The sequence below is a fragment of the Oryzias latipes genome, chromosome 21 (genome assembly GCF_002234675.1).
Source record: "Oryzias latipes chromosome 21, ASM223467v1".
Classification (NCBI taxonomy): Eukaryota; Metazoa; Chordata; class Actinopteri; order Beloniformes; family Adrianichthyidae; genus Oryzias; species Oryzias latipes.
The window spans coordinates 28,755,563-28,779,428 of NC_019879.2; the positions used below are offsets into that span (position 1 = coordinate 28,755,563).

At 41.1% G+C, this 23,866-nt stretch overlaps 2 protein-coding genes across 3 annotated transcripts in view; both read right to left on the reverse strand.

Annotated features, from left to right (window-relative positions):
- Positions 1–8,901, reverse strand: part of cfap65 (cilia and flagella associated protein 65) — a 19,608-nt gene extending 10,707 nt beyond the window's left edge. Inside the window, exons 1-17 of one of the 2 annotated variants that reach the window (XM_020713012.1) lie at positions 8,790–8,901; positions 8,604–8,674; positions 7,621–7,823; positions 7,438–7,540; positions 7,189–7,355; positions 6,900–7,105; positions 6,574–6,710; positions 6,267–6,492; positions 5,930–6,195; positions 5,690–5,857; positions 4,593–4,822; positions 4,338–4,494; positions 4,094–4,216; positions 1,568–1,819; positions 378–517; positions 185–269; positions 1–94 (exon numbers count right to left, since the gene is read on the reverse strand). The exon at positions 1–94 is cut by the window's left edge and continues 53 nt beyond it. In XM_020713012.1, the coding sequence (XP_020568671.1) occupies positions 1–94; positions 185–269; positions 378–517; positions 1,568–1,819; positions 4,094–4,216; positions 4,338–4,494; positions 4,593–4,822; positions 5,690–5,857; positions 5,930–6,195; positions 6,267–6,492; positions 6,574–6,710; positions 6,900–7,105; positions 7,189–7,355; positions 7,438–7,540; positions 7,621–7,823; positions 8,604–8,674; positions 8,790–8,886 (2,725 nt within the window). In that variant the 5' untranslated portion in view covers positions 8,887–8,901. Of the gene's footprint in view, positions 95–184; positions 270–377; positions 518–1,567; positions 1,820–4,093; positions 4,217–4,337; positions 4,495–4,592; positions 4,823–5,689; positions 5,858–5,929; positions 6,196–6,266; positions 6,493–6,573; positions 6,711–6,899; positions 7,106–7,188; positions 7,356–7,437; positions 7,541–7,620; positions 7,824–8,603; positions 8,694–8,789 lie in introns of both variants that reach the window. The other variant, XM_023951046.1, reaches the window with a different exon arrangement.
- A 44-nt stretch (positions 8,902–8,945) lies between these two features.
- Positions 8,946–12,649, reverse strand: LOC101175206 (motor neuron and pancreas homeobox protein 1-like). Its single transcript, XM_004082050.4, has 3 exons — positions 11,949–12,649; positions 10,675–10,835; positions 8,946–10,409 (listed from the first exon to the last, which is right to left on the reverse strand). The coding sequence occupies exons 1-3, from the start codon at positions 12,376–12,378 to the stop codon at positions 10,089–10,091; spliced, it is 912 nt and encodes a 303-aa protein (XP_004082098.1). The 5' UTR covers positions 12,379–12,649; the 3' UTR covers positions 8,946–10,088.
- Positions 12,650–23,866: the final 11,217 nt, after the last annotated feature.

Consider the following 23,866-nt stretch of genomic DNA (forward strand, 5'->3'; position numbering starts at 1 on the left):
TTTCAGATCCATCACTCTGAACTGGCCAGAAGGTGAGAGTAGGTTTGACTTGGTGGGTTTTCTCTGAGACAGGATGGAAGGACCACACCTGCATCTGCACGTGGGGCAAAAAGAAACTCTATGTTAGACTTTTAATGTGAAAGTCATTCTGGACATAAAGCTTCAGTTTGTGGGCGTGTCTCACTGAGCTCTCATTGGGATGCAGAACACCAGCGTCTGGTTTGACACAGAAAAGATTCAGGTGCGACTCTGGAACGTTCCACTGAAACCTGGCATGGAAGCAGCAGAGAAAAACCCACACATTACTGATGCTGATCTGCATGTCGACAGAAAACAAGAACAGAGTCCCAAATGAGTCAGCAAATCAGTCAATCTACCGTAAAGGGAGGCGGCTTAAGTTTCTGACGTGATGGCGGCGCTGCGTTTCCGAGCCCACGGCTGTGGGATGGAAATATAAAGTGTGGCCGCAGTCCAGAGACACACGTGGCTTTTCCAGCACACTGAGCACCGACAGTTTCTGAAGAGATGGAGGTTATGAGGAACCTTTAGCTCCCATGAGAGCGCTTCATCACAGGAGTTTAAGGTAACCAGCTGACAAACATCTGGTTGTGCGACATTTGTTGGTTTAAACACCCAAATCCATCCCCTTAGTGCTGAATGTCAGCCAGGGAGGTTTTACATTAGATCCTTGGCATGAACCCGACCATGGATTTGAACCTGCAAATTCCCAGTTTTTGAAAAACAATTTTCCTAAAAAAACAAGCTCATGGCAGCCTGTTAGTACACTAAAGCCTTCATCGCATCCTCCATACGAGGGTTGACCTGCACAGGTGCCTCTGGTTCCTGGGTCGTTAGGGTCCGTGGAGGGTGGTGGAGAAGAGCCGCTGCATCTGGAGGTCGGGTGTGTTTTAGTTCTCTTGGGGATGGTACGGCAACCTCAAGGGACGTCATGAAAATGCAACATACCACTGTCGTGCAGGTAATTATATGTGAAGTTATTTTAAGGATAATGGTAGTTACACGCACTTATGATGTACAGGTGATGGTGTCTCTTTAGTGACTTCGTGCAAATGCTGCATGTGCCGGCTGTGCAGATGATACGTGTCTGTAGGACGCAGACACAAACTACACTGTGATTGTCTAATTTCCTATTTTCTAACAGTCGGCTGCAGCAAAGAGCGCGCACGTATCACGTGAACAGCACCAGCGGACCATTAAGACGACTATTGTTGGAATTTTGTGCTATACAAATAAAACTGAATTCAATATCAAACATTGTCACTAATTTTTTTCATTGAAATGAGTCAGATTTGACATCTTTTTTTTGGACAGCAATCACTGGTGCGTAATCTGTAACATGAATTTCATGAACAAGTCTAAATTAAATGAGAGAAACGCTCTGGAAGCCAAACGATGGATTTGAGAATCTTCTTGAAGCTTATAAGCTTTTCAGAGACTTTCTTTAAAGGCTGATCTCATTTGTGGTGTTTGGTCTGGGGCTGCTTAGGGACTCCTGGCTTCTTCTTCTTCTTCTTGGTGAGTTGTGTGCTCGTATTGTGTGTAGTACCTGTGTGAAGTCAGCTGCATTGAGTCGCAGTGACACGGTGAACCCCTGTTTGGGACTGTCCTCAGTGGGAACCGCTCTGAGGGTGAGGATCTGATGATGCCCTGGCTGGATCAGACCACAGCTCGGCAGAACGTGCACGGACTCCGCAAAGGGGGAGTCTGGTCTGCGGTCCAGGCAAAATGTGAGCGGCTGGCCTCCATTGTTCTGCAGCAGCACGGTTCGATAGGAAACAACAGCGAGTGCTGGAAACCTCTGAGGGAAAGAAAGTGTTTCCATTAAAAACAAAAGGAAAACCATCATAAACTAGAAGGAGCTGCATTTCCAGAAGAAAATGCAGGGTTGAATGCTGTATTGCTGAAAGAAAGCTTAATTTGTAAAAGAAATGGCTGAACTGAGCTGAAAGAGCTCAACATTTTAAAAGTAAAATGGTTAAAAAAGGTGAAAACCTGTAAAAAAGGTTAAGCACAAGAATTCCCTATGTATTTAAAGGAGCAAAAATCCTGCAAAATCTTGGAATGTCTTAAAAATTTTAATGATTTGAATGACCAAAAGTAATATCTGTAATAAGTTGAAAGAGTTGAACATTTAAAAAGGTGAATGGTAGAAAAATTTCAAGTGTCCGAACCTGGTGTCGATCCGGGAACCTCTTGCACCATAACTTTCCAATGCATTTTAATAGGGCAAAAATTCCCGGAAAAACTGGAATATCTTAAAAAGTACAAGGAGTAGAAGTACCAAAAGTCATAGCAATAATAAGCTGAAAGAGCTGAACATTTTAAAAGTTGAATGGTAAAAATAGGTTAAAAATTGTAGAAGTAGTTAAGTGTCAAAAAACGGCGGAAGATAGTATAAATAATAATAATAACTAGAAGGAGCTGCATTTCCAGAAGAAAATGCAGGGTTGAATGCTGTATTGCTGAAAGAAAGCTTAATTTGTAAAACAAATGGCTGAACTGAGCTGAAAGAGCTCAACATTTTAAAAGTAAAATGGTTAAAAAAGGTGAAAACCTGTAAAAAAGGTTAAGCACAAGAATTCCCTATGTATTTAAAGGAGCAAAAATCCTGCAAAATCTTGGAATATCTTAAAATTTTTAATGATTTGAATGACCAAAAGTAATATCTGTAATAAGTTGAAAGAGTTGAACATTTAAAAAGGTGAATGGTAGAAAAATTTCAAGTGTCCGAACCGGGTGTCGATCCGGGAACCTCTTGCACCATAACTTTCCAATGCATTTTAATAGGGCAAAAATTCCCGGAAAAACTGGAATATCTTAAAAAGTACAAGGATTAGAAGTACCAAGAGTCATAGCAATAATAAGCTGAAAGAGCTGAACATTTTAAAAGTTGAATGGTTACAATCGGTTAAAAATTGTAGAAGGAGTTAAGCGGCGAAAAACGGCGGAAGATAGGTGTAAAGAATAAAAAAAATAATAATAAATAAAGAGAAACAGGAAAACAAAGGGTTGAATGCTTTACAGCATTCAACCAATAATAATCTCACAGCTAGTCTTGGAATACATTTAAAAGAAACTTTGGTGATTGTGAAAGATGTTTCTGATCTTCAGCAGACTTTTATTCTGGAAAACTTTAATTTTCCTAAATTCACACAGTTCAGGAAAGTAGTGGAGCCATGTTTCTCCACAGACATGAGGAACGCTGACATTTTTTCACAGGTTTTTTTTGCGTGGAAAAACACTCAACAACTGTTGTAAGAGAAATTTTTGCAAAATAAAACACTAAAAAGTAGAAAATGCAGCAATTTAAATAATATTCTTCCAGGTATATTTGATAAATGTTTTTAAATTTGTGTTTTTTTTATAGTTAAACTTTTACAAAACACTTTACAGATTTACATTACCAGATTAAGTAAAACGTAATGTTTCTGATGCTAAAAAAGATCATGAAATGTTTGTAAAAAAGAAAAAAATACTGAATAGAGAACACATTTTTGTAGTTGTACTCTTTTCTTAAAACATATTTTAGGTTTTTACCAAACTCTAAAGGTTTTTGCAAAAACTGGGTTTGGAGTTTTCTTTGCATTTTACTGATTTTCTGCTCAGTTTTAAGAGCAGAAATGTTTGAGTTCAGGGCTGCATGGTGGTGGAGTGGTTAGTGCTCTCGCCACAAAGGTTCAAATCCCAGCTAGGACCTTTCTGTTTGGAGTTTGCATGTTCTCCTCATGCATGTGTAGATTTTCTCTGGAGACTCCGGTTTCTTCCCACAGTCATAAAAACATGCATCATAGTTTAATTGGGATCTTTAAAATTGTCCTAGGTGTGCGTGTGTGGTCCTGCAATAGACTGGTGACCTGTTCAGGGCGTACATCACCTTCACCCATAGCTGGGATAGGCTCCAGCAACCCCATGATCTTTATACCACAGTTGGGTAACATAACTCACTTCCTGTCAAATATTTGTCAACATTTACAGACTTTCCTCATGACACTGTTTTCCTGTATTTCTTTTTCCAGAGTCGGGTCAAACGATTGCAGGGACAAGCTGTGCTCTTGCTGAACTTGCGTCTCACCACATTAGTGGGCGTCACAGAGCAGTTTGGTTGGAAGTGTTCTTTGCCCGGCTGGAAGGAGTGGCCGATGACCCGGACGGTCCCGCACCACGGTGGTCCCGGCGGTCCCACACCGGGACTGACCTGCAGCATCCATAGACACAAACCCTTCAAACTGCTCTGTTCTTAAAAGAACCAAAACAAATAAAAAGCTTAAGCTTTGGAACATCAGCTCTATGTGCTTTTGTTGGTGAAGTTACAACACCTTCCTGAATGCAAAGCACTCAAGCTGCCCTCCATGCAGAGTGTTGAGCTGTTTGGGGGCGTAGGTCACCAGGAATGAAGTGGACTTTAATGGAGCCAGGTCACATGATGAGGGTGAGAGCGTAAACGGAGAATCTTTGACAAGAGTCCAAACCAGGCTGGAACGCAAACCCCAGCATCACACAGACCATCAGAGCAAATGACCACAGAAGGTTCACCATCACCGTGGAGATCACAGATCTTTATGGGGAGATACCTGAGTTTGCAGCTGCTGTGGTTTTTGATGGAAACGTACTGAGAGGAGGAGTCATCGGTGGAAAACGATGAAGCTAATCTGTGATGAAACAGGAGCTCGAGCGGCGTCACAGACACATGTGGAGGAGACGTTGCAGAGAAAAGCTCACTGCTTCCCGTGTAAACTCGGAAAAGCTCCTCCATTGGTGGGGTTGGTCTGACAACAGCAGCGTTTGCTGTTTTATTTGGCTCCTGGAAAATGGCAGAGAATCAAAAAAACAGTTAAGGCTAAAACTGTGATCCTGTTATAAAAACCAGGATTCATTTTGGTTAAAACAAAAAAGGAAAGGAGCAAAAAAAGGCAGCAAAAGTGAACAATACTGAAGAGAGACATCTAGAATGACATCTTAGAACAAAAAAGAATAATCTGTAAGACGCTCGTTGGGTTTTATGGCTCGCTGGCATTAGCCGCTACATGTTTTCCTAAGTAGCTTCCCAATGATACTCAAGGAGTTAGGGGGGGATAGATTGAAATCTTTAGAAGGAGTTTAAATTTACAGCTGGAACTGTCCATCCATCTTCTTCCACTCATCCGGGATAGTCTCCAAGCGGTGGGTCCTGTGGTCGTCACATCCTAGTTTCAAAACTTTTGTGGGATATCCTTGACATGTGCATTTTGACTTCTTTAGTGGATTTTAAAATCTTTTCTCTTTTTTTTGGTCCCCATAGGACATTTTGGCCCCATTTCTCCTTCTGTGATGGTTTTTAAGTTTTTTAGGTACATTTTTAGTATGTGGCAGAAAGATTGGTAAATGTTGAATTATCTAAAGAAAAAAAAGTGAAAGCCAATAAACTGTTTTAGAATTAATGTGCTATTTTGAATGCCTCGTAATATGTATAGAATAGAATGGAATCTGGAGAAATCTCTGTGTGTTTGGGATAAAGCCCCTGAATTCTTCTGATTGGACAGGATACTATGCCAGCCTCAAAAACAGCTCAGAGGTCTGTCAGTTGGAAAAAGTAACACAAAATCATGACTGGCGTCACCTTTGCAAGTCCAAAGCTAATATAAAATGAGTGTGGGCACCTCCCCACTGAACGTGTGGGGCCATCACTTGCCTCCAACATGGGGGCGTGTCCCTCAAGCTGCTCCACCTTTGCGCTAGGATGAGGCTGAGTGTCTCCTGGATGGCCCCCGTGGAGCAGCTTCAGATATCCGGGTTCCAGTGTGGCAGGTTTCTGGAGCTCCGAATGGCAGCTTCCGACCAAGTCCAGAAACAGGGGCTCCTAAAAGGATGATGAAGTTAGTGAAAGGAGTTCTGCTCACGTGGATTTGTGTGGATCCTCTGAGTCCCCCACCCTGTGCAGTATGAGGCACACCACTCTCCTGCAGTGCGCCAAAACACTCCTAGGTCTATAAACTGCTGTGACTTTGATGCGGCTCTGAGGGGGAACAGTGCCCCCTGCTGGATGAATGCTGAACACACTGTTCGCATTGTTTAGTTCCCATTGGTAGACAGCCGCAACAGAAGAGGAGTTAAGCAGCTGCAGAGTCTGAGCTGCACTCTGCTGCTCCCCAACACTCCCGAAGTCCACCACAGAGGAGGACAGGGACACGTCAGGTCCTAAAAGAGGGCATCCGTTTAACAAACACATGCAATATTAATAACAGCTTAACAGGTGGAACAGCTCCCACCTGTGCACCTCCCAGTGAGTTTAATCTGAGCATTGCTGAGTGCTCCTCTGTACGTCAGAGACAGGTACTCCACAGAGACGGCGTCCACCTCTGCTGGAGAATATGTGACTGAAGCCTGCAGAGAGGCTCCGGGCGCCAGCACCCCTTCAGTGACGTCACAGCTGAACTCTGACCCCAACACAGGCGCCACGCCGGGCAGTCGCGACAGAGAAAAGGACACCTGTACCTGAGAGGGCGGGGCCATCCAGTGATGTGAACTGTGTCATTAAAGAGATTTGTGTGTGTGTGTGTGTGTGTGTACACTCACAAGAGACGGGTTAAAGATCTCAAGAGATTTACACAAACTGTGACCAACCGCCACCGGCCCAAACTGCAGCACTGCACCTCTGTGGTCTGTTTCCTCTGTGCTTGTAGGACTTTTGAGCTGAAGATGTGGAAATTTAGCTGGAAAGGTCAGACAGTGAAACAGAAAATGCTTTAATATAACACTTTTTGGATGAAATATACCCATAAAAAATTTGCAAGGAAATTCAATGCTGATCAGAGTTTTATTCCTCAGAAGACAGTAGGAAATCCTTCTAAAACGATGGCTTTAGAAGGATTTAAAGCTGGTTTGCCCCTTCTCATTCATACCTCCTCCTTGCAGAAGCACGGAGCAGCTGTCGGTCCAGGCCTCCTCTTCTCCAAACTTGCAGTGGGCCTGCTGCTGGAACACCAGCGCCTCCTGGGGCTCAAACACCACTGTGATGCTGCACGCCTGCTCCGGTTTCAGGAGGCCTCGCGCCGGACTGATGCGGAACGGTGCCGCACAATCCCACAGGAAGGACGTCTGCAGTTTACTGTGTTGGAAAACATAACAAGTATATGTGGTAGGGGGGTAAACATATCAGCTGAAATACAGCATCCTCCACATTCAAGATACCTGAGGTTTTTCAGGAGAAACTGAGCTTGTGACGAGTGCTGGACGGCACAGAGGGGCAGCAGCACCGACTCAGGTGCCTTCAAGGAGTGAGAGGGGGTGATGGCCCGCAGGTTCACTGGAAATTTCCCCTCTGTGCTTTGAAACTCAATGCTGTCCTCGTACTCGCACTGCCACATCCAATCAGACACAGCGGCATTAGATGGACAATTTCCTCTCTTAAAATGTGACTATTAAGTTTAAACTTCTTACTCTCTGAAGAGGTTTAAAGGTGACCGGAATGGAGTAAGAAATCCCAGGACTTAGAAGAACCGTGTGAGGAACAAAGCTTTGGAAAAACCCGGTTTCTGGAGGTCTGTAAGGAGAACAGAGCGTTCATGTCAGGACGTTGTTGTGGATCAGAGTGACACTTTGATTGAGATTTTTTTACAAGACCTTATGTTTAGTTTGTGCAGCTTGTTGCAAACATTCCTCAACACCAGTGACTTTGTGAACTCTCCGCCTGGCTCCCAATCCTCCCACACCAACTCGGTCCTAGTTTCCAAACCCAGGAAGCACCTTCTTTGGCCAAACGCACGTCTGAGTTTCCTGACATCTTTTCGTCTGTGATGAAAGTCTGAATCCTGTGACATGAGGCACTGCAGAAGGTTTTTTTTCATGATTACTCACAGGCTTCCACAAATATGCAACATAAAACTGTCAGGTGCAAAAGCTGGTATTAAAAAAACAATCAACTTTTTTTATTAGATTAGTGAAGCTTTTTACAAATAATTGTACATCTTTTTACAATATTGTTTCTATTAAAACAGTAGTTCCTTTTTGCTCATGAATCATTGTCCTGTTGAGCGACTCATCTTCACCCAATAACTGTCAGGTGATCTCATCTTTAAATTTTGGCAAGCAGAAGATTTAGGGGATGGCTGCAAAACAAACCCGTATCATGAAACCCCCACCACTTGGTTTGGTATGGTCCATGATGTAAAATGTGGTTGTTTTTTTAGTTTTTCCTTTCAATAACTCATTTAAAAAAAAAATTTTTTAAAATACGTTTTCTCTCTTTGGAATTATTGTTATTCTCTTGTTGTTTGTTTTCTTCAGTTTTTGCATAAAAGCTGAACTTTTTTTGCCAAATAAAATGTCAACCATGTCTTAAATAAGGTTTGTTAACTTTGATTTATGTACAAACTCTGGAGAACCTAGTAACTATTTTCTTCTGGGCTTTAAACATGTTCAAGAATGAAAAAAGAAAGAAATGTTTTGGTATTTTTAAAGCACCAAATTTGACCGCATGGGTTCTCCCGGGTTACACTTTTGATTTATTTGTTTATTTATTTATTTGTTTATTTTAAATAAAGTACTTTTAAAACCAGTTTCAGTGCACTTTTTAGCCTTTATTCTCATCTTTACTCGGCTTTTACTTTGACATCTTTCCCAGCGCGGGGGGGCTTCGCCGGAAGAGCCTCGTGCTCTCGTGCTTCAGCAGACATCCCTGTAAAAACAGGACAAAACTGACATGGGAATGAACGTTTTTGTCGTTAACAGGTTTTGCGTGAAGGTCGTGAAAAAAAACCGCTAAAAAGTTAAGACCGCGTTTCTAAACTCACCTCTGTGTACGCTGGAATAAAGAAACTCCCCCTTCCGACAGTAGAAGCGTTTTCGAGTTCTTACGTTGCTATGACAACAAATAAACGCAGTGGTCATCTGGGCAACTACGGAAGACGATGAAGGACCTTTCAAAATTGAAGCAGCGGAAGCATAAATACGTTTTAAAGTCACTTTAATCATTTTCTAACCATACATTTGAAATGCAAATTAATGCATTTTTTTAACTAGTAAAACTATTTTTTACAAAACAATATATTTTGACACTGGTGACAAAACATCACTCTTTTCAACTCAAAACATAAAAAAAAGTTTCACATTAAGAGAGATATAATACAAATTATTGTAGGAGTTTGTTTTTTTATTACAACAGAAACATTTGAGCAACAACAAATGAATAGTTAAAGCAAAATATGATAAATAAGAAATGAATAGATAATGGTAGTTTGTTTCTAGTTTAGAACACAATAGAAAAAACTTTATTGCCCCCTCAAAGGGGAACTTACCTGGTTTGTTAAAACCTTTTGGTTTTTATATGTTTAGTTAAACAAACGTATTTTTACCCTGACATATGTTGTTCTTTTTACCACAAATTTAATCATTCAACTGTTTCTGTCCATTTTACTATATTACCTGTAACATTTTAATAAAAAGTGCAATACAAAAAAAAATATAGAAATTGTTTTTAAATATTTATTTTTTACTTTAGTAGTTTTAAATGAACCAATACTCATTTATCATTATATACATTTTGAAACATGCTTATAGAAGACTAGAAAACGTCCATTTTTAAAATCCCCCTTCAATTGACATCTTTATTTATAATTTTGTTGTGTGGTTGCAAGAGAAGATCTTACACCTGAGACAATTGCAGATCTAAATGTTTTTCTGCAGGTAAAACACATTTAATTAAAACAACATGACAAATCAGCATTTGCTTTTATACGAGGGATACTTAAATCTAAACAATAAATAAGATTGACACTATGTTTGCAATACAAATGCAACCTTTATAATTCAAAAATAAACCTAATATGATGTTTTATTATCCTAAAAAACTCCTGAACTGTCTTTTATTAGATTGTACAGCTGTGCCCACTAAAGTGGCTGAGTTTGATTTTCTAGTTATAAGGCCTGAATGGATTATTATAGAACCATTAAATATCCAGGCAAACAGCACCATCACCCTGTGCAGATGTCAACACTTCCTGCTCTACCTGAAGATTAATTTCCTCTTCATGTCACCTCATGGAGCGCCTAATGATACTTTGTGTACTGCAAGCAGATGCTAACGGTTACAACTATACAAAGACTGGATTGGTTTTTCCCAGGGCTGCGTCCTTCGGGTGACAGTTCACGTAGTCCTCCATTCCTCCTCTTGTGAAAGCTGTGATACTCAAAGAGTCTTTCCTCAGCAACTCTGTCTCCTCTGTGTAATCTTCATCGTCTGCTCCCATCTCCTCTTCCTCTCCCGGACTCGAGCAAAGAGAGTCGAGATCCGGTTTGAGCCTGTGGTTTTCTGCGTTGGTTCTTCCTGTGTCAGGGTGGGTTGAAGCGAGGTGTTCCTTGGATTTACGGCTTCTTTTCCACTTCATGCGTCTGTTCTGGAACCAGATCTTAACCTAAAAATGAAGGAATTCAGGAAAAAAAAAGGTAAAGATGGCCTCCCTTCCTGTCACAGACATTCTTGACCGCTCATAGAAATATCTAATTGCATCGCCAGTTTTACTGTGACTCGTCGTTTTCATTTACAGCAGAGAATTAGTGTGCTATAAAACTGTTTTTGAACTTGTTCACTCACAGAGGAGGTCATAAACTATAACAATAGCTTAGATTAAGCATCAGTTATTCATCGTCATCTCAGCGCCTCTGCTGCTTCTTCCTGACCTGTGTCTCTGTCAGCATGAGCGACGTGGCCACCTCGAAGCGTTTGGGTCTGGACAGGTACTTGTTGACCTTGAACTGGTTCTCCAGCTCCAGCAGCTGCTGACTGGTGAAAGCAGTCCTCGGCCTCCGACACTTCCCCAGAAGAGCTGCCTGACTGGGGGCTGAGGCGGGACAACACATAACAAAAACATGAACTGAATGCACCGGAAAAAAAAAAACATCCTGGTCATTGTCTGCGGATGACTGTCTGAATGCAAAGAACCTTGTAGGGAGATTCAATTGTGCATTAACCTGAACATCTTCCAGGTGTGATGCAATGCTTGTTTTCCACCACGTTGAGGCAGGTTTAAAGGGTGGAGCATAAACTGCGTCTTCACGTTAACATGTAACATGTAACATGTAACATGTAGTATGTATAACTGTTTGGAGTTTATTGAGATGAGCCTTTTGCTGAGAAAACCAGCAAATAAGCCACAATGTTTGCCTCTGATCTTTTCAGGTTTATCTAAAATAACTAAATGGTTCACTAATTATATGTTTTTATATTAAATTAATTGGGATTTTGATTAATCCAGCACACATTTTGTTATCAGCTATGGCATATATAGGCTATTTGTGACATTTTCAGACCTCATTAGTGCCTCTGTCCTTTTCATCTTACAGCAATCTGAGTTATCCAACCGATACCTTTGCCTGATGATGACATTTTAGCTAATTTCTAGACTATTATTATTGTTGTTGTTTATGTTGTTGCTGCTTTAAAAATTGTAACTAATTCAAACATGAAGCAAGATAAAACAGCGAAAAATACCCCTTTTCTATTTGGGTCAAAAATACTAACAAACACATTCATTTGTACTGTTTCCAAGCTAAAAAATATTAACAAATGTAATGAAGTAACTTCTATTATTCCATTGCTGTTTAACCCTTATGCTATCGTGTGGGGTCCAGTTGACCCCACCCTTACTTTGACATGTCATCCCTACCATGATAAACATGGATAAAGGTGGAGAGGATTTCATATCATCCATGGACACCAGTGAGGATCACAAATCATTGAAGAAAAAAGGTTCAGAGCACTGTCTAGTGGGGTCCAGATGACCCACTCTCAACCAAGGCACGTTAAGGTTGAGTGTGGGGTCATCTGGACCCCACAAGATAGCGCAAGGGTTAAATTTATTTTATTTTTTATGAATATAATTGTTTTATTGCTACACAAACAAATACATTATATTAAAACATCAAATTGGTGTGGTTCTAAGAGGCCTTCATACCTCCATACTCCCCAAGTCCGGTTGTTCCGGTGCCCCCTCCGATCCACGGCTCCAGGTGGGACATCTTGGATACGGGGATCCCCTTCATCTGGCCTGGATGCTGCTGAGCCAGCTGCGCCCATGCAGACGGCAGGAAGGCGGGGGGCCCCAGAGGATACAGCGCGTGGACTCCGATGAGACCCGCCTGCTGCAGCGCAGCGAAGCCCGACAGGCTGAGGAGGCTGGGTTTGGACAGGAGTCTGGGGGTGGCGGACGAACTGCACGTAGAGTTCGGAGGAGGGGGAGACGGTTCTCTTCTGTGGCTCTGAACAGGAGCAGTGCTGGGGCCCCCGCTGGGAAAGGCCCCCGGGAGCGCGCCGCCGCTCACTGTCTGGTGCCCGGAGTCACGCGCCAGGAGCGCATCGATGCAGAAGTTTTTCGATTTCTCCATCTAAACCAAAACTTCACTTCATCAAAGTAAAAAATAAAAATCAAAAGATTTTCTTATTTTTGCAGATGTTGCTTTTGCAGGAGAATGAGATGCCCTCTGTCTGACCCACTCCACCTGGTCTCCGTGGGTTCAGCCACAGCAGTGACACGATCACAGACACCTCACGGCGCAATAAAGCCGCTCCTCTGTGATTGGCCCTGTCGGACGGGGGCAGGATCCTCCAGCCTCCTTAAAAGCAGACAAACTTGAGTAACAAACTCCACCATTTCAAATTTAAGCGATTTTCTAAGCAGTGGTGGGTAAAAAACAATTTAAAAAAAAAATAATAATCTAAAAGATGAAAATGGTTGATTTTAAATAAAGAAAAACCTTTCAGCTCCAATAGATTAGAAACAATGTGAGGTTTTTTTTCAAGAATATTCTTGTAAAACAAAGAAAAAAAAATCCCTTTCATGTTCCTGATAATAGGAGGAGGACCATTGGGTGATGATTTCAGAGCAGCTGCTCTGGAGGCAGGGGTTTCACCTGAAGGTTCAGGGAGGAAGGTGCTTCATGGTGACCACTCTGTGATGCAGCAGCCAGAAATCTACAGAAACCAGGAACCAACCTGTTCTGTTTGCCTGAATCAAAAAAAAAGGGAGACATGCAGCAACATTCAGGATGCAGGACGGTTCTGGTTCTGTTAGGACGGGGGTCTCCAAACTATTTCATAAAACCCTTCATTATTGCAACGAGATACTTTTTATCTTTTCACATAAAACAAATATATCTAAATGCATTAGAACCCAAATTACAAAGAATTTCATATTTGAAGACCGGAAATTAAATCAACAAAATATCTGTCTGTAAAAAACAAACTTTTGTCAACAATAAATCTGAGTTTGCATCAAATCTGACATATTATTCACTCATTGTAAGCTTTTAAATTTAAATCGTATGAATAAAAAATTAACTGTATAGTAGTTATCTTGTTCAGAAGCACAAACATTGTGTTTTTTATCAAAGAAACAAAAAAATTCTGTATCTTTCGTTTGGCCCTTAAGCCTATGAAGGTCAAGTAGCCACCAGTGGTTGGCAAATGTTTGCAACGGCTTCTAACGCTTTTTTAGCCAATCACAACCAAGTTCTTAGAAAGTGCTGGGCTTTGATTTTATAACAGGTGCCGTGGGCCGGTAGAAAGAGGCCGGACTTTGGACATGCCTGTGTTGGGAGATCAGTGCAGTAAAAGATGACATGTGGCTAAAGAAGGGGTTGTGTCGTGTAAGGTCTCATTCATAACAGCCCCTACAGGTGGATACGGGCTGTCTGCGGGGGAAAAATGGTCAAACCGGAACGGGGCACAACGCGAAATATCAATGTTGTAGACCACTCAGTGAACCCGTAGGGAGAATTTGTTCAAGTACATTTTTTTTCTACAGGCATACTGCAAGCGACAGGTCATCCCAAATACTTAAGACGTAGGCAGGAAGTTGATGAGACACAGGCGAGTTGTCTGGATGTTTCATTTCTCCAATACCCCCTAAACTCTATAATGATCAAGTAAGATGTACGTGCCTGTCTGATCCTATGGGCGTCCTACGGGCACTTGTGTATCATGTGCACTCTCCGTGTGTGCAGCATTTGAATGAGGTCAGTAAGGAGCCAGTACTCGCACCTTACTGATGACTACAGTATAGCCCAAAAACGACACACGACAGCCTTTGCATTTCCCTAAATAAATAGACTTTGATTTGATTTATTTACACAAACAAACACATTTATGTACAACAAGAACAACCTATCCATCCCATCCATCCATCTTCTCAACCTGCTAGGATAATACAACACCAAACAAGACAATGGTGTGAAGGTGTGTGACAGAAACCCATCTAGGTTTAATTGCATGGTCACACCCCAAAGATTTTACAAAATTAAAAGAAAATTTAAAACTTAGCAGAGGAAATCTAACAAATAAATACACTCAAATTGGTTATAGGAGGGCTGACTGAGTAAGCAAATCTTCTCTCTATTCTTAATTCATATATGCATATGCATGAATCTACACACATCATTATACATTATTATTTTTATTCCAGTCAATGCATAGAAGTGTTATGTAAGCAAAAGCTTACATAACAAAAGCTTTGGGATTTGACATAAAAAAATGTGTCTTTTGTTACCGTCTTACCTGAAAATAGCATCATGGTGACACTTTAGCAAAAAAAGTTTAATCAAGTTAAAATATTTATTAAATGTTGAAAAATAAAGCTAATGTTTTCTTTTCAGGATGACTTTGAATCGATGATCTTTTCAATTTCCTAAAGAACTGTTTGCTTTTCCTTTCCTGCTGCTGTCGTCCCGTTTCTCTTCTTTTTTTAATTTGTGTGCCTGTCAATCAATCTGTCTGCTTTGATCTTTGCCACAGATGACCCTAATGTGTGGTTTTCTCACACACGTTCGTTATATTGCAGGTCCAGCTTGTGAGCCGCACAAACACTCTGGAGAACTATATAGCTCTAATTGCTGCGATCTGGATGACGGAATTAATCATTTTACAGCTAAATCTTCATTAAACTTTACTGCCAGCTTAACGCTGACAGTAACACAGGCGTCCTTATCAACCGTTGCTGGTGCGATTATCAGCCATCACCACACCACGGAACACATAAGAGGCTGTAAAATCTGCAGAAAGCAAACTTATTTTCTCTCCTCGCAGGCTGAACTTGCACACCAGGTATGGACAGGTGGCCCAAAGCCTCCCTCTGGCTGGCTGCTGTTTGCCCTCTCACTGTAAAGCAGCATAAATCTTAATCTATCCATGCAGATTTTTATTTTTTTTGGTCAAAGAAAACCACACCTTTCCTGGAAAACAGCTTGAAAGGTTGTAATTAACTTTCACTTAAAGGTGCAGAGAGTCAGAACAGTCTTCACCTGATGGTGATTTCCTGCTGGATTATAGCAGACTGATAAGAGCCGGCCACATACCTGGGAAAACAAACCTCATGTCAAAGACAAACACACCAACACCTGCTGAACCGACATGAAGGCCCTCCGCAGCACACAACCAGCGTGTTCGACTGTGTGTGCCGGCATGTGAATGTGCTGCTTGAGAACATTTGTCCGTCAGGGTTGACCACCATTTAGCTCTGAAAAACATGAAGGAGCATCAAAAGGAGAAAGGTCCCTTTACAAACTGTGACTGTTTTTGCATTTTTGATGGGAACAGAGAGAATGAAAAAAAAAAAAAACTCTGCTCTGTTTCACTTAAATGGTTACAAGAAAGCTAATAAAAAAAACACCAATGACAGAAGTGGACATGAGATAAAAAAATTAAAATTGAAGCTTATAATTTCTAGCAAACCAACGATGTTCTCGTGTTTTCTGCAAAAGAACAACCTTTCTTCAAACAATAAGTACAACCAATTCTGCACTTGTGGGTTGTGTTGCATTTGTTTTGTAACTTTAGTGCAAAGTTGTTGGACAACTTCCTCATTCATGCAGATTTTCAAAATAAAACATATCTTAATGTTTAATTGCACATCAGTTTTGGTTGTTTTCGCTCAGACTGTCCACACACCCAGTTTTCTCTGCATCACCTTCTTCATCTCATGAATTGAACAGATTTTACTGGTAAACTCATGCTGAGACATTACAACCAAAATTTCAATGGTGTTTATTTATTAATGGAATGGAAAAATGACATGAATCTCTGTCGTTGTCATTACTGAGTGCCATATTTCTGTGCAGGTTTTAGGCCCGTACAGTCTGACTGAGGTGCTGAGTTTGATGCAGACTTGAAAAAACGGATCAATCGGAGGAGAGTGACGGTTGTTCAAGAGTCTCAGACTGTGTCAGAACGTCCTCAACCTTCAGAGACTATATGCTGCGTTACGTTCCAGTGCTCTGGATTTTAATGCAGTTTAGACACATGTTCACTATTTGTTATTTTTCACAGCAAATATGATGTCACCCATTTGCTGAAGAAAAAACTTAATAAATACGAACATTTTACGAAGACTATGAACCCAGTGTGTTCTGATGCTAAAAACTTTGATGACAAATTTTTCAAATGCAATGCATTGTGGTCCGTATTTTTCAATCTAGAGAGTTTTTCCGACATTTCTGGGAAATTTCCAGGACACTGGATTTTGGAATTGTAGATACACAACCCAACATAGTGTACATCGCAGTGAGATCAGTGAGTTACTGGCAAACTATTACTCCCAAACCTTCATTAGACATTTTCATAAAAGGTCATTTCTGCGCTGGAAGGTCCCATGTATCAAAGAGAAGGCTAGTTTGTTTAGTAAACGCCAAACAGTTTGGTGGTTTACTTTTATTTGAGTAAGTTCATTTTGTTTTTGCTGAAGTTTCATATTTAAAAGTTTATTGTACTTCGATATAGATGTTCACACAAAGTAGAGACAGTCGAGCTTTTATTCATCATTATCAGACTGTAACTGTTAAAGGCACGCTCAAATGAAGCTTGCGTTTTTAACTTCTTCTTTTAGCATTTTTCTCACGAGAGATTTCATTTCTGAGTGTTTTTTTTCTTCAAATCCTTGTGAATCCGGAGCAGATGAAAAAAAATGCAGTTTGAAAAAGATCTTATTTGCAGACGACCAGATCCATGAACGTCTGTGTTTTCCTCGCCTGAGCTGGTGTCTGGATCTAAACTGTACGGCTGGATGGCTCTGATCAAAAATGTTAGGTTGGAAGTGTGAGGGCTGTAGCGGAAGAAAGTGTGACCAAATGTATGATGGGAAATGATGGCAGCCTTACTCCACGCCAACATCCCGCCCACAACTCAGAGGGGAATTTCTAATTAACTACTGCCGCTCTGCAGAAAAGATGTCCTAGAAAATGACAGTTTTTTATTCTTATTTTGGCTAAAAACAGCATCATCAGAACTAAAAGGCCACTGGGAACGCTTTGAAAATAGATCAAAAGATGATCAAAGTGGGACTTTAAGAAAAGTGTGGTGAACAATGTCTTGCCAAGAGCAGCTACTTAGCTCCTGTTAACGCCATTTTAACTCAGATAAAAGCATTGCTGATCCAGATCACGACTCTCTAACATAAAAACTCGAATCACTTTAGCAGCTAAAAAGAAAAGCGAACAAAAGAGTCAGAGATGAAGTCGTCTGATGAGCAGGGAAGTAAAATATGACGTATCCCAGGAGACATTGGGTCAAGGAGAAAATCTCCCATCATATCCAGCCTGATAAAGCCTGTTGTTCTCCTTCTGTTCGTATCCCATTGTGGTGTCTCGTCTAATATCTGCTCCCAGTTCCTATTGTTTCCACTCTATTCACCCAGTTTTTCTCTGATTGGTCCAATGGGCTGCAGGGGAATAGAAAACTTCCTGGTCCACCCAGGGTGGCTGTTCCCAGTTTCACGGCTCAGTGTTGTTCCAAATGACTTGATTGATGACAGCCATCAAAACGGAGGCCGGAAGATAATGAAGAGGGAGGAGCGGAGGAGGAGGAAGGAGAGGGGAGCCTCATATTGGATGCTTATTACTCAGCACAGTAAACTGTGCAGCAACATGAGGCCTCATGGGGGGAAGAGGAGCACTAATTAGTCCTGAACAGGAGTTAGTGAATTAGAGGAGGAGACAGACACACGTAGAGCTGGTTAACACAAAGACGGACCGCTGACAGGCCAGCAAAGAAGCGGCTCAAGAGAGTAGTTAAGCATCTGTTCCTCGGTGGGATTCCCAGAGCGCTCTGCAGACCGCTGTTCCCCGAACACAACCCAATGTGAAGAATGTCCTCACAAAAATGAACCGATTTTTATGTATCCATTTATTGAACCAGGAAAGCCCCACTGAGATCCACAGACTTCTTTATCAAGTGAGTCCTGGCAAAGAGGCAAATTAGTACACAGCCCCAGACATGTTATCCAGTAGAAACATGTCAGTGATTTCATTTCCAGGTTCTTCAGAATAGCATCAAAAGTGAGACAAGGTCTTTTGTAGAGAATTCCATCCTTCTCTTCTGTGTTCTGACACTAGGGACTGACGGCAAGTCAACGTCCCGGGATTGGAAGCGTAAGGTCCGTCAGAAGACTCACTCTTAAGTACAAAGCAGCCCAATGAGTCCCATGCGTGTAACCTGAAGAACCACCGAAGCAGGCCGTCCAATTTGTGAGAAGAGTTCACCCGGATGAGTTTGTGGACCACAGTTTTGTTACAAAAAGAGGCATAAAAAAACTCAATCTAACAATCCAGTTTCTATCACATTAGAAAACAATAGTAAAAAGGAACCACAACAGGATGTTAATAGACTAAAATCAAATCATCTGTCAGTTTGAGCCCCCATCAAGCTCAGACTCTGCAGTCATGCAGGAAAAGATGCTGACATTAGACCGAGTCCAGAAAAGCATCAGATTGAAAGACAGAAACCGCCAGTCCACAATGAAAAGACCTGGTTTCTGACACCTCTAGTCTGACCTGAAGTGGAGACCCCAGAAAGTTCAGTCCAAAGTCAGAATGTACCACCCACAGAGGAGTGTCACCAAGAACCCTGACTATAAAAGTTTGACCGTCTTTGGAAAGTGGTAAAGGGGAAGCCGCCTAGCTTTAAACACCCACTAATGAAAATTGTGTTTTTGAAGACAGGGGGACAAATATAAAGAAAATTAAGCTCCATTTCTAGGTATTTCTTTGATCAAATCATTGTGAATGAGGAGCTGAGGACAAAATGCCATTTGAAAACAATGCTGAATATTTTTCTGCAAGTTATTTGCAGAAAGAATAATAAAAAATATATATCAAAATTAACAAAATCAAACCAAGAAATCCAAACGTAGAACAGATTCTTGCCCACAGACATGATTTTCCCCTGAAGCTACAGAGCTGCTAGCGCTCAGAAATACATAAAAAGGTCATGCTAAAACAAAAAGTCATTCATTACAATGAAATGTAAACTTCTGTGCATTAGAGCACGCCCACTTGACACAGCGCGACACGGAATGCCCTTAAAATGCCCTGAAAAAACACATTTCAGACAACCCTACCCCTCCAAATACCCCTACAATTGGAGAGATATGGAGAAAGGGTAGGGTTAGAATTGGTATTCGGCATTATTCGACAATGATTAATTTCTCCTTCATGAAACGTCAATCCGAGCCTCTGACTGGTCAAAGTTTGATCTGGTTTAGCTTTTAACGTGCGTTTAACAGCCACACGTCATGGAGAACTAGAAAATGGTCATAGAAACTTGTGTAGCTACGCGTGAAGGCGAGAGTTTTGAGCGCCAAACACGCCGTTTATGCGTGTTTACATGGACACAAACAACGCTTACAAAGACTTTTGACTGGAAGTGGCCAGGAGCAGAGTGAATGTAGCTTGACACAGACTGCTAGAGAGACCGATCAGAGGTTAACAGGACAGGCAGGCTGGTTGGAAAAGGCTGCAAAGACGAGGTTTAATTTTCCCCTGATGCTGGAGCATCTTTCCTTCTCTTGTTATTGCTTCACCCAACGTCTGCTCAACCTTCCTGGTCTCTCTCTGCGGCCTCGCTGCAGATGTTGCTGTCTGAGCAAACTAATTCGTTAGAGTGCTAAGTGATGAAAACAGATGTTAAATTAGTTTGCATGATTAGATGCCGTTTATGGAGCTGATGAAGCACTATAATCGTCATTGTTTTCACTGAAAACTCTGGACCAGCCAGCAGGTTCACTTTCAGACTAATTGTTCTGACTCTCTTGACGCAGACAGAGAGTGGCTCCTTAACCTTTATGGCTGGTGCACCACTGAGGGAAACAGGAACTTTGAAAATAAACGAGGGAGGTTTGTGTGTTTGTGTTTGATCTACCTGCCCTCTTGCCTAATGTCTGTAAATGAGCACCTAATGATGTGTGTGCAGCTATTTGCTTATCAGTTTCAGTTCCACAGCTGCGTATGCTCACACCAATGTCCCACAAAAACCACTAACAGATGAGTGTGGTGGACTCAGTGAGCACACAATGATAATTTATTAGTTTACTATACCAGAGTTATTGCAACAGGACTTCTCATGGGCTCCTTCCAAATGTACAAACACACTATGGTCATTTATACCATTTTAACAAGAATAACAAGTAAATTTAGATTAAACGGGCTTTTACAGGACGTTTTTGAGATGGATTACAAACTAAAACAATCTCAGATATCTTATATCTTTATCTATTTAATAAAAAATAACACTAAATAAATGCATGAGCAAAGGATGGGTAATTCTAAACATTGTTTCCATAAAGTTACGTAGCTCACTGGTTCTGATCTTCAGACCTTAAAGATGGAATGTTCAGCAGGTTTGGTTGAAAAGCTGCTTTTCAGATACATTTATTAAATTCATGAAGATCTCATTCTAAAGTTTAATTTCCCACCACATATAAGAAAAAAGTAGAGATGGTTTCTTTTTTTTGGGCATAAATGTTAAAAAAAAATGACACATTCAGAAAACCCTAGTGGCCCTGATGCGCAAATCGCATCGACAAATCATTTGACGCACACAAATGTTAAAGATTACAACGGCAATTAAAAAAGCAAAACAAACATTAAAAAAACAGCATTAAGTTTAAGAAAACAAAATTTCTGAAACAAATAAAACGAAACACCACGACTCTCAATTCAAGTGATGGACCATCGTCATCGTCCAATCAGAGACGTCCCATCATTCCTACCCTTTCCGGTTTTCCGTAGAGAGGAAGAAAACATTTTGGAAAGCAAAAGTGATATACAGAAATCAGAAGGAAATCTTTCTTTTGTTTTCCAAAAAGTGTTTTTTGTCTGTTTGCTTTTTACATTTTGGTTTCTGGAATTTTATTTTATTTATTTTTTTAAACGTAATGCTGTTTTTTAAATATTTGTTTTGCTTTTTTAATTGTTGTGATCTTTTAAACGTTTTTAAGTCGAGTGCTTTGTTGATGGGATTTGCATTTCAGGGCCACCGTAGATTTTATGCCAGGTGAAAGTTTTGTGGTAAGATGAAAAGCATGCACACACACACACACACACACACACACACACACACACACACACACACACACACGCACACACCCCCCCACACACACACACACAGACACACACACACACACTCATTCCACAGATGGTGCGGCTAAAGCTACTTCTCCCATTCGATGCACGACTGTCCTCCTCCCTCCATTCTTGTCTATTGACGTGATAATGGCCGCAAATTGATGAAGCCATTGAGTGAGCGGCTGACAAAAGGCTGAACAAGAAGACAAACCCTCCACCATTAATCAGATCCGCTCCTGCCCCTCCCTCCAGGTTCTTCATTAGACTGATGGAACCCAAAATGAGGAGCGGCTTCGTCAGATTCTCTTCACCTTCTGTTACCCATCAGCTGCTCTGAAACTGTGCACTCCAACGCTGAGATCAGATGTGGGACAATTTCAAAAAGAAAAACAACAACAAAGTACGGAACCGGAACCAGACAGATGGTCTCTGACCAACTAAACCCACATTTACGCTTATAGGGAGCAAATGACCTGAAGCTCGTCCCTCCCAGGTGGTTCAAACCCTGCAAAGCAGAAACTGGAAACAGAAGAACAAGAATCGAAATCTCACAAAAACCTGAAAAAACAAGAAAACATCTGAATGTTTTCTTGTTCTCGTACAGTTTATTTCTGATAAGACTTCAGAGGAACTGCAGGGTTTGAAGGTTTTGCTCAAGGGCACCTCAGCAGCATGACAGTAAACTTTCACACCTGTTCAGAAAATCCTCTTCACCAAAGACTGCCATCACAGACTCATCTGCTTACTGTTCTTAGCACTGTTGTCCCCTTAAACTGCCACTTTAACCATCTCATTGCTCTTTTGCACTGTTTAGATTGCTGTCATTCTTCTTATTATAACTGTTGTTTTATCAGTTTTATTATTTTATAAGCTGCTGGCACTGTGGGCGAGAGGAAAGTAATTCCATCTGTGCTGTAGGTCTTTTGTATGCACCATATTTGACAAGAAAGCTGACTTTGACTTTGACTAAAAGCAAACACTGATGGAACTAGCGGCCCTCCAGTCTGTCGCTAACAACAGCTAACCCAGTTGATCTTTGAAGCCGTTCTTTCTGCTCTTTATAATATTTGGTCATTAAGAAGATACTTTTTTTAACCATTTTGAGATCTTGGAAGGTACAAGAATGTCGCTGACAGCAGATACGAGGAGTTTCTGCTAAAAAATCATCCAAAGTCTTCACTTTGGTCCCATCTGCCACCGGATGATGATCGCCAGTTTTCTCGTTTTTTTCTCTTCTAGTTCTGCAAACTTAGGCGTCACTGTGATGGTAGGGATTTTTTTTTCTGGACTAGATCCACTCAGTTTCCCTTCCCACTGAATTTTTTTTCAAACCATGATTTTTTTTTTTATAATCTAGGATTAGCATTAGATTTATTGCCAGATGAGGAATTACGCTGTGACTTTAGAGCATTAAGGTTTGTTTTGTAGAAATTGTTTTTTCTAAAGAGAAAAGTATTTTAAAATATACATTTCAACTAAGAAAATCATCATCTTCCAGTTCTTATGGTCCCCCAAAACACGTAAGAACACCTCAGATCATATATCACGGACGATCAAAATACAGATTACTGACGCCAGTAGAGGTGGAATGAAGCCATTTCTGATCGTCCAATGATACTAGCGCATACACTTACAATTGGAAAAGGTTTGGTGCAAAATGGTGAAACATTGTAAATCTGATGATGGCTCTATTCTGATTTAAGAAAGACTTAATGTCATAGAATTACCAAGATCTACTTTTAAATGGCTGGCAACCCTTGTGCTATCTTAGATGACCCCCCCTTCCATTGACGTGTTCTCCCCACCATGACAAAGGTGGATAAAGGAGGAAGATTTCATGTAATCCATGGACACCAGTGAAGATCACAAATCATTGAAGAAAAAAGGTTCAGAGCACTGTCTAGTGGGTCTAGATGACCCAACTCCCAACGTTAAAGTGCCTAGGATAGCACAAGGGTTACAGAGGACGCCATCCAAATGTCACTACCCCCCTGATTGGTCAACTGCTTTAACTTTCAGCGTGTGTTCAATGGCGTTTTTTACGGAGAGCCCCCAAAACAGACCTTAAAACTTAAGTGAATGCCAGAGTTTTAAACATGGCAGGACGAAACACGTGTTTACAAGTTTACAGGGACTTTTCATTGGAAGAGGTGGCTTGCCGGGTCCGTGTGAACGTGGCATCGAGTCTGTTCAGGTCAAAGGTTTGGTTCAGTTCAATGGTTTGCACTGGGATGTCCAGAAACACCTTTGAAGCATTATTTAAAGATTAAATACTCGCTTACTGTCTTAAAATGAGTTGTGCCTGCTGGTCTATTCGTGTTCTTCCCTCATTCTCGTCTTCTAGAAAGCTTCTACACTTTTTCTAGTTTTCTGTGTGAGTCTTTTTTCTCTCCTGGAGTCTTAAAGCTGGAGAAACACATTTTTAAGCCTTTCTCACTAAAAACACACCAATTGGTTCTTGAACTTCATGGGGGAACATTCCTGC

What these genes read in the sequence shown, in the direction of transcription:
- LOC101175206 (XM_004082050.4), bottom strand. Translation starts at nt 12,378, where the DNA reads ATGGAGAAATCGAAAAACTTCTGCATCGATGCGCTCCTGGCGCGTGAC. An exon ending in CGGACTTGGGGAGTATGGAG is followed by an intron (nt 10,836 to 11,948) that starts GTATGAAGGCCT and finishes GTCCCGCCTCAG; the next exon opens with CCCCCAGTCAGGCAGCTCTT. An exon ending in TCATGCTGACAGAGACACAG is followed by an intron (nt 10,410 to 10,674) that starts GTCAGGAAGAAG and finishes CTTCATTTTTAG; the next exon opens with GTTAAGATCTGGTTCCAGAA.